Consider the following 12,050-nt stretch of genomic DNA (forward strand, 5'->3'; position numbering starts at 1 on the left):
ATCGTTCCCACGTTTTTGACCGAAACCACCACCACCACCACCACCTTCCTCATGCGGGTTTTTTTAGGATGAGGGGGAAAGGGGAGGTATGCCCTTTGTCGTCCCGCTCGAACACGGTTACCAACCGACCGGTAGTTCCGTCGCGCGCGCACAAGAGGCACCGCGGGTTGCTTCTTCCACCTTCGCTGCTGTTGTTTCACTACACGTGGTTGAGGGTTTTTTTGTGCTCACACTGGCAAAGGGGGAAGGAAGGGGAAAAAACTACCAATTCACCCGCAAGTGCCGTGCCGCACCTCATTCCAGGGGGTGGGTTGGTTGGTTGGTGTGGCCACCCTCTCTGTCAAAGCTGAGATCGAAGCGTGAAACGATAATCTCCACCGACGGTCTGGACGGACCCGCGGTTTTCGAAAAACTCGTCCCAGGGTACGGTTTTTGGGCAAGCCGAAGAGGCAGCAGGGAAACGTGAAGAGTGGGAAAGAGCACTGAGATTTACTGCACGGCTCGTGTGTCGACACATCGAGTCTCGGTTCCCGGGGGGTGCTGGTGGTGGTGGTGGTGGTTAAGCCAAGACAAGGCGGCTAGTGTTTTTGCGCCTTGCCTTTGCCACCCCGACCCACCACTGCTGCACGCTCACTCCCCATCCCCATGCGCCCCAATGGTGTGTCGAGTGCACGTCGGACGTCAAACGCAATCGATGGGCGATACTTTCGACACATTTTGACGAACGACACGGGGGTGCACACTCTCTCGGCAACGACATGTGGTTGTGTGTTTGGACTTGGTGGTTTTGTTGTTGTTGTTGCTTTTCCCATTTCCCCCATTAGAATGAACCGCAGTGGCATACAGTTGCGGGTGCCGATACACCACAACAGCCTGGTGGCGAAATTTTTTGTTCGGAAAGCCTTTAATGGAGAGGGCAAATCAGGGTAGGAATGTTTACAATATATTGGAGGTATGTCAATTCCCTTCGTTCGATGAGATCCGCCGATGATGCTCGGAGGAAAAGGTGTTGATCCTGACTATAATTAACCTTGACCGTATCGTACAATGTGTTTGTGTGCACGTGTGCAATAGAAAAAGCGATTTTGTGACGACTTACATGGAAGGTAATGTCAAGGTCAGGCAAGGAGCTTACAGTGGAGAATTTTTTCGTTGAGGAACTTAAAACTTAATGAGCAAATCTTATTGGTTATAATATCTTTTTTTTACAAAGATCTTTATGAATTGATCGCTCAGCGATCTCTTCGGACGGAGAATCGATGTTCTTCAAATAAAACAACAGGTGTACATCACTTTGGTAGCAAGATCATTCCCTCATTTGCAGTTAATTTCAAAACTGAACGATTTGTAAGGCCAGGTAAGGGGCAAACATGAGGTCCTAAGCGATCACATTAATGTATACCCTGCTGAAGTGTTCAGTTTGATTGAGATATTTGCATTTTAGAAGTAAATATTTGCTTGTGTGGGTAAAAAGGGTTTTTTCGGGGTGATTCTTGCGATCTTGGGGTTCTGGTCGCTTAGTTTGGCTGCTGGTTGTTCAGCCCCTATGGGTGTTTGAGTTTATCGCTCTCAAGATTTCTAATGAAGATCTTCTCTTTGAGTTGAATTGGAAAAAAGATCTTTACCGCATATTTTGAAGACTATTTATCGAAGGCTATTTAGGAGAGTTTAGGGCACGGCTAACTACGATCGTAAGATCTCAAAGTGAGGCTGTGTTTTATGTCAAACATTTAAGGCTATAGAGTAGGAACTATGGTTCTGATTATGATTGCAACAATGTGCCTTGTTTGCTGAGGACTTTCAATGAACTCTTTCCTACTATAAAACAAAGCTCTTCCGATGTATTCTTGACGGACTGACCTGTAGTATTTGCATGACCCTTGAACTACATGTGGAGGAGCTCTGGTACGATCAAGGCCAATGCTTCAGTTAATGCCTTCCTTCTGTGCTAAAACGGAGACCTCAATCCGATCGTGAGTTTTTTAGAATTGGGAAGAATTTTAAGAAGAATTTGTATTCTAGGGCTTGGCTAGAGTAAACCTTAGCTCTAATAGATCATAGCTACACTCAAAGGATGTCCTATTTAGGTTTCTTTCACACTCCATAGCAACCTGTCGTAGTAGTTTCCCTAGGAGGAATGTTTCTTTAAATGCTGTAACTTCACCATAGAGGAACACCTTAGGGAGATCTCACTCTATCCACACCTCATCTTAACAATTCCTCAATACACTTTGTTAGCGCTCCCTACCACTGTATTCCCACCGCTGACTCCGACTCGATCGTGCCCCGTTCGGACACGTTCACGCTCAATCATGACAAATGGCCCAAAACGTCAGTGGCGTACGCTAACAATGTTGCTGCCCGTCTCCTTCACCGACAAACTGGCATCAATATTTCACTAACTCATTTCACGCTCCCGGTTACCCGATTCCGGACACAACCTCACGCACACACACACACGCACACGTTGGTGCGTGATCGTTAATTTTAAACCTCCGTAGCTTATCCGCTGGCGTTTCAGTGAGCAGTAAAAATACACCACGAAGCTAAGCGTCTTTAAAGATTGAGATGAAAAAAAACAAAGCGGCACACTAACATACACACACAGACGCGCGCGGGAGCGCAAAAAAGGCGATCAGTTTAATGGCGAAATTATCTACAGCGAACCATAACGCCGGGATCGGCAGTACGCTGGTCGGGACCGTCGGCGTAAATCGTTTGACTCACGCGGCTCAAGGGTGAGCTTAATCTCCCACCAGGGATCCGGTCGGGGTCATCTTTGGGGCGATTTGCCCGATGTGAGTGTTGCTGCCAGTCAGCCTGCCTGCCTGCCGCGTGAGTAATAAAAAGAAACGATAACAAGCTGTGAGCTGTGAGCCGTGCCGAGTGGAGCTACTTTGAGGGCGGCTGTGTCGGCACTTCGAGCCATCCGTACATCCTTATTTACAGGACAGCTTTGTCACAGACCGATAAGGCTGTGTGTGTATTGTAGTTGTGATGGTTCTAAGCGCTAGGCCGCTGATTATAAATACTACGTCTTCCACTTCATCGCCTACAATCGACACCGACGATCGCACCGGCTTAATGTGCACCCTTCGTACGTGGTACTCTCCAGAGGGTATTTTAATTACAAAAAATTGATACCCCCTAGCAAAGTGGAGGATTTGCTCGCTAAGCTCCACTTAGTGCCCGCTAGTGATTGGGCAATTTAGTCCCTCGGGGCTGGGACATCTTGCCCAACCGCATCAATGAAACGATGCCACATTTGCATCGCCCTCGTTTTCGTTGTGAAAGCTCGACATTGGCTGACACCAATTGCCCACCGGGTGCCTCTTTTTCATGATCACCGGTAGTGCCTACCGGAACCACCGCTTTCCCGCTGCGCACTAGATCGTGCCCTTTTCTTTATAGTGCGCGCCTGGTCGATGCTAACACGTGACAGTTGCCGGGTGGTGGCCAGTGCTTCATGATGCTCCGTGCGAAATTGATTTATGCCAACAGCGAAAAGGCATCGATCGTGCGATCATCCCAATCGGCACCATACCGCCCATTAGGGTTGCAGATGAGCGCAACTTGGGACTTCAGGAAAGGATTCAGGGAATTCACTATTTTGTGTGTGTGTGTGTCCCCAAATTCCTTTAGAACGCGAGTTCGATGTGCTGAGTTTCTAATTTTTTTTGCTACTTTCACATGAAAAAATGCGGAAAGTTTGCATGGGTGACCTCACTACAGTCGGATTATTTTAAAACTGAAGTCCCCAACTCTCCTTACCTCTTTGCCCGATTTTGATCGCTAGAATTTGGGGGAGAATATTGGCACGAACGGACATCACGAGACAGCCGCACCAGAAGGACTGCCGGTCACGTGTTGCGCACAGAACAATGCTTGATACGAGCGCGTGTGTTCCTGCGGATGGGCAGAACACTGCCGAAAGCAACAAGGGGCATCACCGCGCTCCGTTTGGCAAATCTCGTGTGCCGGGTAGGGCGTGTTTTGTTGTTGTATTAAGTGGGTCGTCTGCTGCTTGAACGATCAGCCTGTGCGGGAATTGGCTTGGCGCTGCATCGGCCGTCTCGTGCGCATCGTACGCGGCCGGGCTCGAACGCGCATCGTATTAGAATGATTCTATGCATCACGTGACTGTTTCCTTTGGCTTCGTTCTCTCGCGCGGTCTGGCGGAATGGGTGATTAGACGACATTTGCACTGGATGCGGACCGTGCTTGAAGGTTGTTGAGCCGAACCGAACCGGGCGCCGGAGCAATGGACAAGTAGAATGAGTTCTCTTTACATTTTGCAAAAAAAGATTCCACCCGTGAGTTTCTGTGCTTGTGTGCATATTGTTAAGCGCCAAATCGAAATATACATGCTAATGTTTAGATGAATATAGAAATTGTACAATTTATGTAGGTTTAGGTGATGCCGCTTGGGAGCCCGGGTTAACGGTATTATTTTATTCTGCTGAATGGATTTCTGTCCCTAGAATGCAAGGCTTTCAGTGAATCAGCAAATGTTGAATATTTTGTCCTTTGAGTGTGTTGGGATGTTTAGCATTGCTGCGTCATCTATAAATGGCGCCATACGGGTATACAGGCGGAGAGCCACACTTTAACATTGTGCATCATCTGTTTTATTCACTATTCAAATTGAATCTGAATCCCTACATTGTATTTTTAAGAATTCCTATGGACGCTAATTTGTACGCTTAATTTAAACGATGCGGCTTTACTGCCGGGAAGAGCATTGGTCGATTAGCGAAAATTGTTACAAAATCATTTAAAAAAATGCATAAATTCCGCATTCGAAACAGGTGTACGTATCGTTCCAAAACAAACAGAATAGGTCCAGGAACAGTGTCAAATAGTTTTGGATCTAGTATCAGTTTCTGGTCCGGTATGGGTTCTTTATCATTTCCAAGCTTGGTATGGGTTCAGTATCAGTTCCAGCAGTTCCAAAATCATAATGTACTCAGTATCAGTTTCAGAACTCAGTACCAGTTCCAGGACCGGTATGGACTCAGCATCAGTTCCGGAACAGGAACGAGTTCAGCATCAGTTTCGCGACCAGTAAGAGTTCAATATGAGATCTAGTACCGGTATGGGTATTCAGAATCAGTTCCAGGACCGACATGGATTCAGAATCAGGTTCAGGATCGATAAGGACTCAATATAAGTTTTAGGACCGAAATGTGTTCAGTATTAGTTCAAGAAACGATAAGAACTCACCATCAGTTCCAGGACCGATAAGGGTTCAGAATCAGTTGCAGGATCTATAAGGACTCAGTATAAGTTCTAGGACCGAAATGGGTTCAGTTTCAGTTCTAGAACCTTAAGTACTCAACATCAGTTCCAGCACCGGTATGAGTTCTGCAGTACCAGTTGCAAGATCGTGAAGGATTCAATATCAGTTCAATATCAGTATCAGTTCCAGTACTGGTATGGGTGCGCTATCATCACTTTCGCGTAGTTAAAGGTTCTACATTAGTTTCTCAACGTCATAAAGCAAATCAATTCATATATAAAACAATAAACAGCGCAATTAACAGTAACACGTGACACGCCGGCAAATCGGGCCACTTATTTAATAGTCAATGTTTCGTAACTCCACACTCATACGAGAACTCCCTGGCAACAAACATTTCGTAACCCGAAGCACCTTAACCTAGGAAGCGGCTGCGGAAAGTCAAATGTGGTTCGTTGCGAAATAGGCAAAGCAACGATTTGCCCGCAAAATGCTAAACATCTTCCCCCTTTGTTGCATATTCGCCCCGCATCGCTCTCTGTGTGCCGATTCTCAGCTCCGCCTAATCCCTTATGCAGCCGATCGCCGATCGGGTGCGCCGGTGTTTTTGTTTTGACATCTCGCTGCCCAAAGTGTCTAGCCGATTTGTGTCTGCACGCGAGGATACGGGACGACCTGATCAATCGGGGGGTTTTTACACCTCTGTTGGCGTCACGTGACCGACACCAGCGGAAGGAGGGGAGGGGAAGGTACGTGCGTTTGTTTTGCCATTTGAAAAGCGTTGGAGGATAAGAAGGAACCTTCTGGCGCTTGGTGCGCATATTCGACACACTGGCAGAGAGGTAGACAGCACTGCAACATTAACGATGCACATTGTTGTTTCTGTCGGACGGTTCCGGTGGTGTCGGTGTCGCTGATCGATCGAGCGGCAATGTTAGATATGTATTTGCTTGCTGCTCGTGTTTCCGCCCCAGTCACGAGATATTCTAGAATTTCAAATGACAGCAGCAGCTGCTACTGCATTTGATTTTGGATGCAGCGCGCTTCCCTCTTCGACCAAAACGGGCTTTGTGGGCTGGAGAATATGCAAGCGAATGGGTGGAATATGTACTAGCCTGAGCTCAGACAAAAACGTGACGTTTTGTTGGTGTTTTGTAGGTAAGACGTGTTTTCTTATTGGATTTTTAAAATATTAGAATCTAGCAATAATATTTAAATGTTGAAATAACCTTAAGCAAAATACAGGTTTGATAAATAAGCAGAATAAGGGGAAAAGAACAAAAATGGAATATTTTTCTAATGAAAACATTCATGTAAGTAATTAATTATATTTTTTTAAAAAGGTTTTTTATTTTGTGAATTTATAGTTGTGTTTTTGAAAATATCTTAAAACAAACCTAAAAATTTATTTTGTTGAACAAAATTAAGACAAAAATGCTGTTAAACGCTTCCAGGTTTCCTCCGAAAAGATATTTTTTGCGAAGGATATAACTAGCGCCATCTATGGGCGGCTCCAAATACTGCACCCCTGATTGGAATATTTCTGTACCATTTCCGAATCAGAATGAAGGAACCGCGCTTTACAAGCGTATTTTCCGCAAAATTCGTTTCGAATGTGATTTTAATAATTGTTTCATATAATTGCCGTAACAACTTTGACGCTGAGAGTTCATCAACGAACCTCCAAATGAACAGGGCAGGTTGTGGGGGGGAGGGGAGGTTGGTCAGCAAAAACCACCCCATCGCATCACAATTTTCTGCCTTCTCACGCTCTGCGCATCGTACGTGCGGCAAACTTCGCTAATCAACCTGCGCACGTGTGAATCACGTACGCACTCGAAAAGTTGAGACGATCAGACAAAAAAAAAACCCATACACACACAAATACCATCCCTTAATTTTTCACACCTGTCCCCGTGCCCCCCTCGCCTTTCGTTCTCCCCCATTCGTGTGTGAGTGTGTGTTTGAAGAGCCTTCGCGTGTTTCATCAATGTATCGCTAAGCGATGACCGATCATCCTCATCGTCATCATCATCATCATCGGCTTCCATCACTCCCCCCCCCTTACTGGATCGATGAATTGGACATTAGGCACGAGCCAAATCGCGCAATCGCTCCATAGTGACCAATCGCTATCGATCAGGAGATGGTAGAGAGGGTGAAGCAGAAAGAAAGAAGGCAACAGCAAAGGAAGAAGAGGAAAAAAAACATCCGGAAAAATAAACCAACAGCTCACGAATTGACGTCAGCGTGGCCCGGGACGGGGTGTCACGCATCGATTGCTCTGTGGCCTCGTGCAGAAATGGCAGGGGAGGGCGGAAGTTGGGGTTGCAGGGCACGGGCAACGGCAACAGCAAAAACGCATCCCACCTCCCTATGCAGTGTGGGGTTGGACCAGAAGCAAAAAATAAAAACAGTTAATTTGCGCCATCGTGAACGGGTGACACACGTGGGGCGAGGCCTTTGCAGCTAAACCGGAACAGCAAGCTCGGAATCGGAAATCGAAAGCGGCCCGGAACCTTCCGGACGACCCCGAACTGCCCTTGAGATCGATAAGAAAAGTGGAACGAGTGGGGGTGGAAGAGGAGCTTTTTGTTTTGTTTTCGGATTTTTAGGCTTTTTGTTTCCCTCCCAGCAGACATAAACACACACGAAAAGGTTAAGTTTCATCATATTTGTTGGTATGAATTTTGTTTTATATTTTCTCATTCTCACAATTTGCGCACTGACCAGTGCTAGGATTTTCTCTTTACGGGCTTTCCTCTTACAAAATATATGTATACAAATATATAAAAACTATTTTTGTTCTTTACATAGGATATCTCGTCTCTAGGACACTTACAGGCTAGGTTTATATTAACTTCTATATAATGTATGTACAATTTTTAGCTCTGCTCTTTCACTCCTGCTTTTTCCTTTCCCTACAGATTTGCTTACTGTTTTTCCTCACTCTTTGTGTCTTACATAAGCTCCTTTCTTGTGTTTCTTTTTTCTCACCCACTGTCCCCTACTGAACTCAACAAAAGACGTGAGGTTGTGAGCAATAATTTAAACGAACGTTTTAAATTAAAAGTTCTCTTAGCCGCTTAAAAGAACGTCTATCTACCCTGTTGTGGGTCGCGAAAAATGCGACACAATAAAAAACAAGCACGATCAGCACTAAGGCAAAGGCGCACGATCACGCACACAAACAGGCACACAATACAATCTCACGACAAACACAGTGTGCCAGACAAATTGTGTACAGTGGTTGTTGTTGTGGTTGTTGCTTGAGCACAATAGTAATTGTGCTCGCAGGGGAAGTTTTTTTGGAAGACTTTGCTACCACACTTTGCTTGGCACGAATGGCGGGAGTTTGTATGTATCCTTTTGTATGTGTATGTGTGCAATTTTGTTGCGCCTTTTACCTATGCTCTGCGCCAATGTGACTTTTACTACGCGCTGGAAGACGTTAGTGATTTTTGTCGCCAAAAAAAAGGGGGGAAACTAAATTAACTTTTTTTTTGCAAAACTAAACAATTCCTAAAACTAAACCTTGCGGTCGGGAGAGACAAAAAAAAACACACCTGAAACTATGGCGAGGAGAAGGTAATAATCCCTGTGTGTTCCCCTGTTTACTAAAAAAAACACTCTCACGTAACGACGGTAGTTGATAAAGCTTTTACACCCTGTTTTTTGCTAGATGCTACACACACACACACACACAAACATACGTTTTGTGCACCAAACATCCTAATGCCCTAATCGATTCCTGCTTTTTTGTTGTTGTTTCTTCTTCTTAAAAGTTACTCACAGCATCACAAACACATTCGCGCTCCGCGCCTTACTGCCACCCACCCGGATCGGCCGCGCACGCACGCACCAACACTGTTGCACAAAGATCATCCCCCTTTTATACACACACAAACACATGTACACACTCAGATGCATGAATTTCCCATCGGTGGAAAATCGTATGACTAGTGATCACTTTGCGGTGCATGGGAGGGGGTGGTGGTGCTGGTAGCGGTGGGTGGTAATGCAGCCAGCGATGAAGCGCAATGTCAACCCGGACCGGAAGTCTGCACAGCATCTTCCCACTCGCCGCTCTTCTCCTTAGGTACTTAGGCTTCGCCTGACACACACACACGATCACACACGATCACACACGAAACACATTTACCATGGGCGCCACGGTTTGCCGTCGTCGTCGTGCTTCATCTCGTGGTCCTCGTCCTCGTCGTGGTACGGTTTCTTCATCACCAGCGACAGGGGGCTGTCGGGGCTGCTGAAGGAGGAGGAGGACGACGAGGACATGGAGGAGGAGGAGGAGGAGGACGAAGATGACTGCTGGTGCTGGTGCAGGTAGCCGGTGGAGCTGTTGCTGCTGCTGTTCACCGCACTGTGGCACTCCATCGGCTCGTAGTGGGAGTTGGCCGGGCTGGGCGGTGCATGGTAGGGCGAGGAGGTGGCATGCTCGCGGGGCACACGATCGTACAGCGAGGAGGTGCCGGAATGGCCCGAAGAAGCCGATCCGGTCGAGGCGGTACGGCTCGGGATGGGTACGAGCATCGGGACGGGCGGTTGGGACGGGTGCACCTGGGTGGTGAGCGTTTGGTGGGGCGCACCGGTTGGCAGCATGAAGGCGATGCTACCGTTCGGGAGCTTGGTGGGGATGAGCTGCACGTTCGAGCCGGCCATGTAAACGCCACCGTTGCCGGCCTGGACGGCACTGAGCGGGCCGGGATGGCCGGCCAGCCCGTACGGGTGCGGGTGGCCGTGCTGTTCCGGCGAGCTCGGTGGCGAGGGCAGAATGTGTTGCTGCTGGTGCTGCTGCTGGTGATGGTGACGCTTCGGCAGGTCGGACTTGTTCACACCGTTGATGCAGTTGTTCAGGTGCTGCAGGAGCCGGCGCTTGACGTGCGGCTCGAGCTCGGGGAAGCGGCCCACCTCCTGGGCGCACTCGTTGAAGCCGGCCTTGAACTTGTTCATCACGCTCGGATCGGTCGCCTGCGACATGGCGGTCTGCTGGCGCTGCAGGTTCTCCAGATGCTTCACCGTCATCTCCAGGATGTCGGCCTTTTCCAGCTTCGAGTGGCGGGCGGGCTGTGAGGTAGAGGAGAGCAAAAATAGGGGGGAGAAACGTTAATAATGGTCAGAGCGATTTGGGCGACAAAAGAACCAGAAAAGCTCTTTCTTTTTTAATTGAAAAAAAAACACTGTCTAATCAAAAGGGGCAGGAGATACTTACGTCTTTCTTCATCGCGTCCAGGATGAGCGTCTTGAGCTCGTTCAGACAGTTGTTGATACGGGCACGGCGCCTTTTTTCCATGATCGGTTTGTTGCTCTATAATTGGAGAGAAAAAAATGAAGGCAATGATTAATTAAATGCTTCCTTTTTGCTTCAGTTTCGGCACATTTCCTCTTTTTTTACCCGGTCCTCCGATAAGATTAGGAAAAGGTCCAACAACGAAAAAGCGTATAAAATACGAAAATAAACTCAAAACACCAGACAGCGGTGTTTTTTCGGTGTGCCAAAAGCATCAGCAAAACACACAAAAGCATTAGCTTTTGAGGAGCAAAAAAAAGGAAATAGGAAGTCAAACACACTATCAACTCTCAGCCCCACCGTACACTGATTGTGATTGTCGTCCCTCATTAACCGAGCTCCTGTTGAGCTACTTCCAATTTCAATGGCACCACCAGAAACTCCCCGCAGACGGCAGATAATCCGTCCAGCCGCGCTGAATCATTTCGTCTTTTGTGCGTGCCCCCTGTGTGTGTGTAGCTCCTGTCATGTCCCCATCTTTTTTTTATGTTTTTTTTGGGCGTTTGATTGGCCACAAAACTTACCCGGCGATTATCGCTGGAACGTTTGACCGGCTCGGCCGGCGGTATCTGGGTGGTGGCCGGCGTTCCGGCAACCTGTTGCGCGGTCGCTCCAATTCCAGTCACCATGATGACTGCCTGTCGCTGTTTTGTTGCTGCTTTGCGAAATCAAATAATCCGTTTCAACGCCTCACTATCTCACTCGTTTTGCCCTGGTTGGTGAGCAAAAGGAGTCACGCACGTAATTGAATTTCACTGCTCTGTCGTTTGCTACACTGCACTTTGTACTTGTGTTTTTTGCTTGCTTGTTGTGTTTATTCACGGACACTTTTCACACCAGCTTGCTTTGGTTCTTAATTCGTATTTGTTTCCTTTTTGTTTGCTTAAACCATCATCTTCTCATCATACACACGTTCACGGTTGCTTTCTCAATCACAGCACACACTCGCTTGCGTTGCGCTAAAGGCACTGTTTCCGCCACCAAAGGACACTTTGTCAACACAAACACACAATCTCGTTGAAGTGTAATCCGCTCGGAGGCTGCGTGTTGCTCCGTTCGCTGCCACTTCCCGAATGATGCTGCTGCCGCTGCGCTGTTGTTGAGCTGCTCTGTTCTCTGTTGGTCGTATCGTCGTACCACACACGCGCGCTTGTGATCGCACTCTTTGCCCGTTTATCGATTCTCACTCTCTCTCTCTTTACTGTGCAAGCGAACGCGGTTTGTCAGCTTTGCGGAGATGGGCACGACTTGCTCGGCTGAAAGCTCGGTCGGTTTTGATGCCCTGCTGATGGCGACGGTTCGCTAGATCCCTTCCTGCGGATTGTCAGCGCTGCCGCTCGGGAGCGAGAGAGCGATTTTCGCTGCGCTCTTCGCTCACGCACGGTGCTGGGCGAGCGTGCGCGCGCTCTGTCTGTCTCTATCCCTGTCACACTGCATCTAGCGGGCGTACGAAGCGAGAGATCAAACTCTCGCGCAGGTAGTTTCTCGGGCAAACGGAAAAAT

General features: G+C 47.7%; 1 protein-coding gene across 1 annotated transcript; it reads right to left on the minus strand.

Annotated features, from left to right (window-relative positions):
* Positions 1-7,898: 7,898 nt before the first annotated feature.
* LOC120949861 (protein hairy) lies at positions 7,899-11,839 on the minus strand. The gene is made up of 3 exons (XM_040367429.2): positions 11,072-11,839; positions 10,470-10,565; positions 7,899-10,324 (listed from the first exon to the last, which is right to left on the minus strand). Exons 1-3 carry the CDS (start codon positions 11,174-11,176, stop codon positions 9,398-9,400), a joined length of 1,128 nt encoding a protein of 375 aa, XP_040223363.2. The 5' UTR covers positions 11,177-11,839; the 3' UTR covers positions 7,899-9,397.
* Positions 11,840-12,050: the final 211 nt, after the last annotated feature.

This window comes from Anopheles coluzzii, chromosome 2 (assembly GCF_943734685.1).
Source record: "Anopheles coluzzii chromosome 2, AcolN3, whole genome shotgun sequence".
NCBI classification, from domain to species: domain Eukaryota; kingdom Metazoa; phylum Arthropoda; class Insecta; order Diptera; family Culicidae; genus Anopheles; species Anopheles coluzzii.

Bases quoted from the DNA above. Each gene is read 5' to 3' on its own strand.
- LOC120949861 (XM_040367429.2), bottom strand. From the start codon at position 11,176: ATGGTGACTGGAATTGGAGCGACCGCGCAACAGGTTGCCGGAACGCCG. The intron at 10,566-11,071 runs GTAAGTTTTGTG...CTCCAATTATAG, and splicing joins GTTCCAGCGATAATCGCCGG to AGCAACAAACCGATCATGGA. The intron at 10,325-10,469 runs GTAAGTATCTCC...TCTACCTCACAG, and splicing joins TGGACGCGATGAAGAAAGAC to CCCGCCCGCCACTCGAAGCT.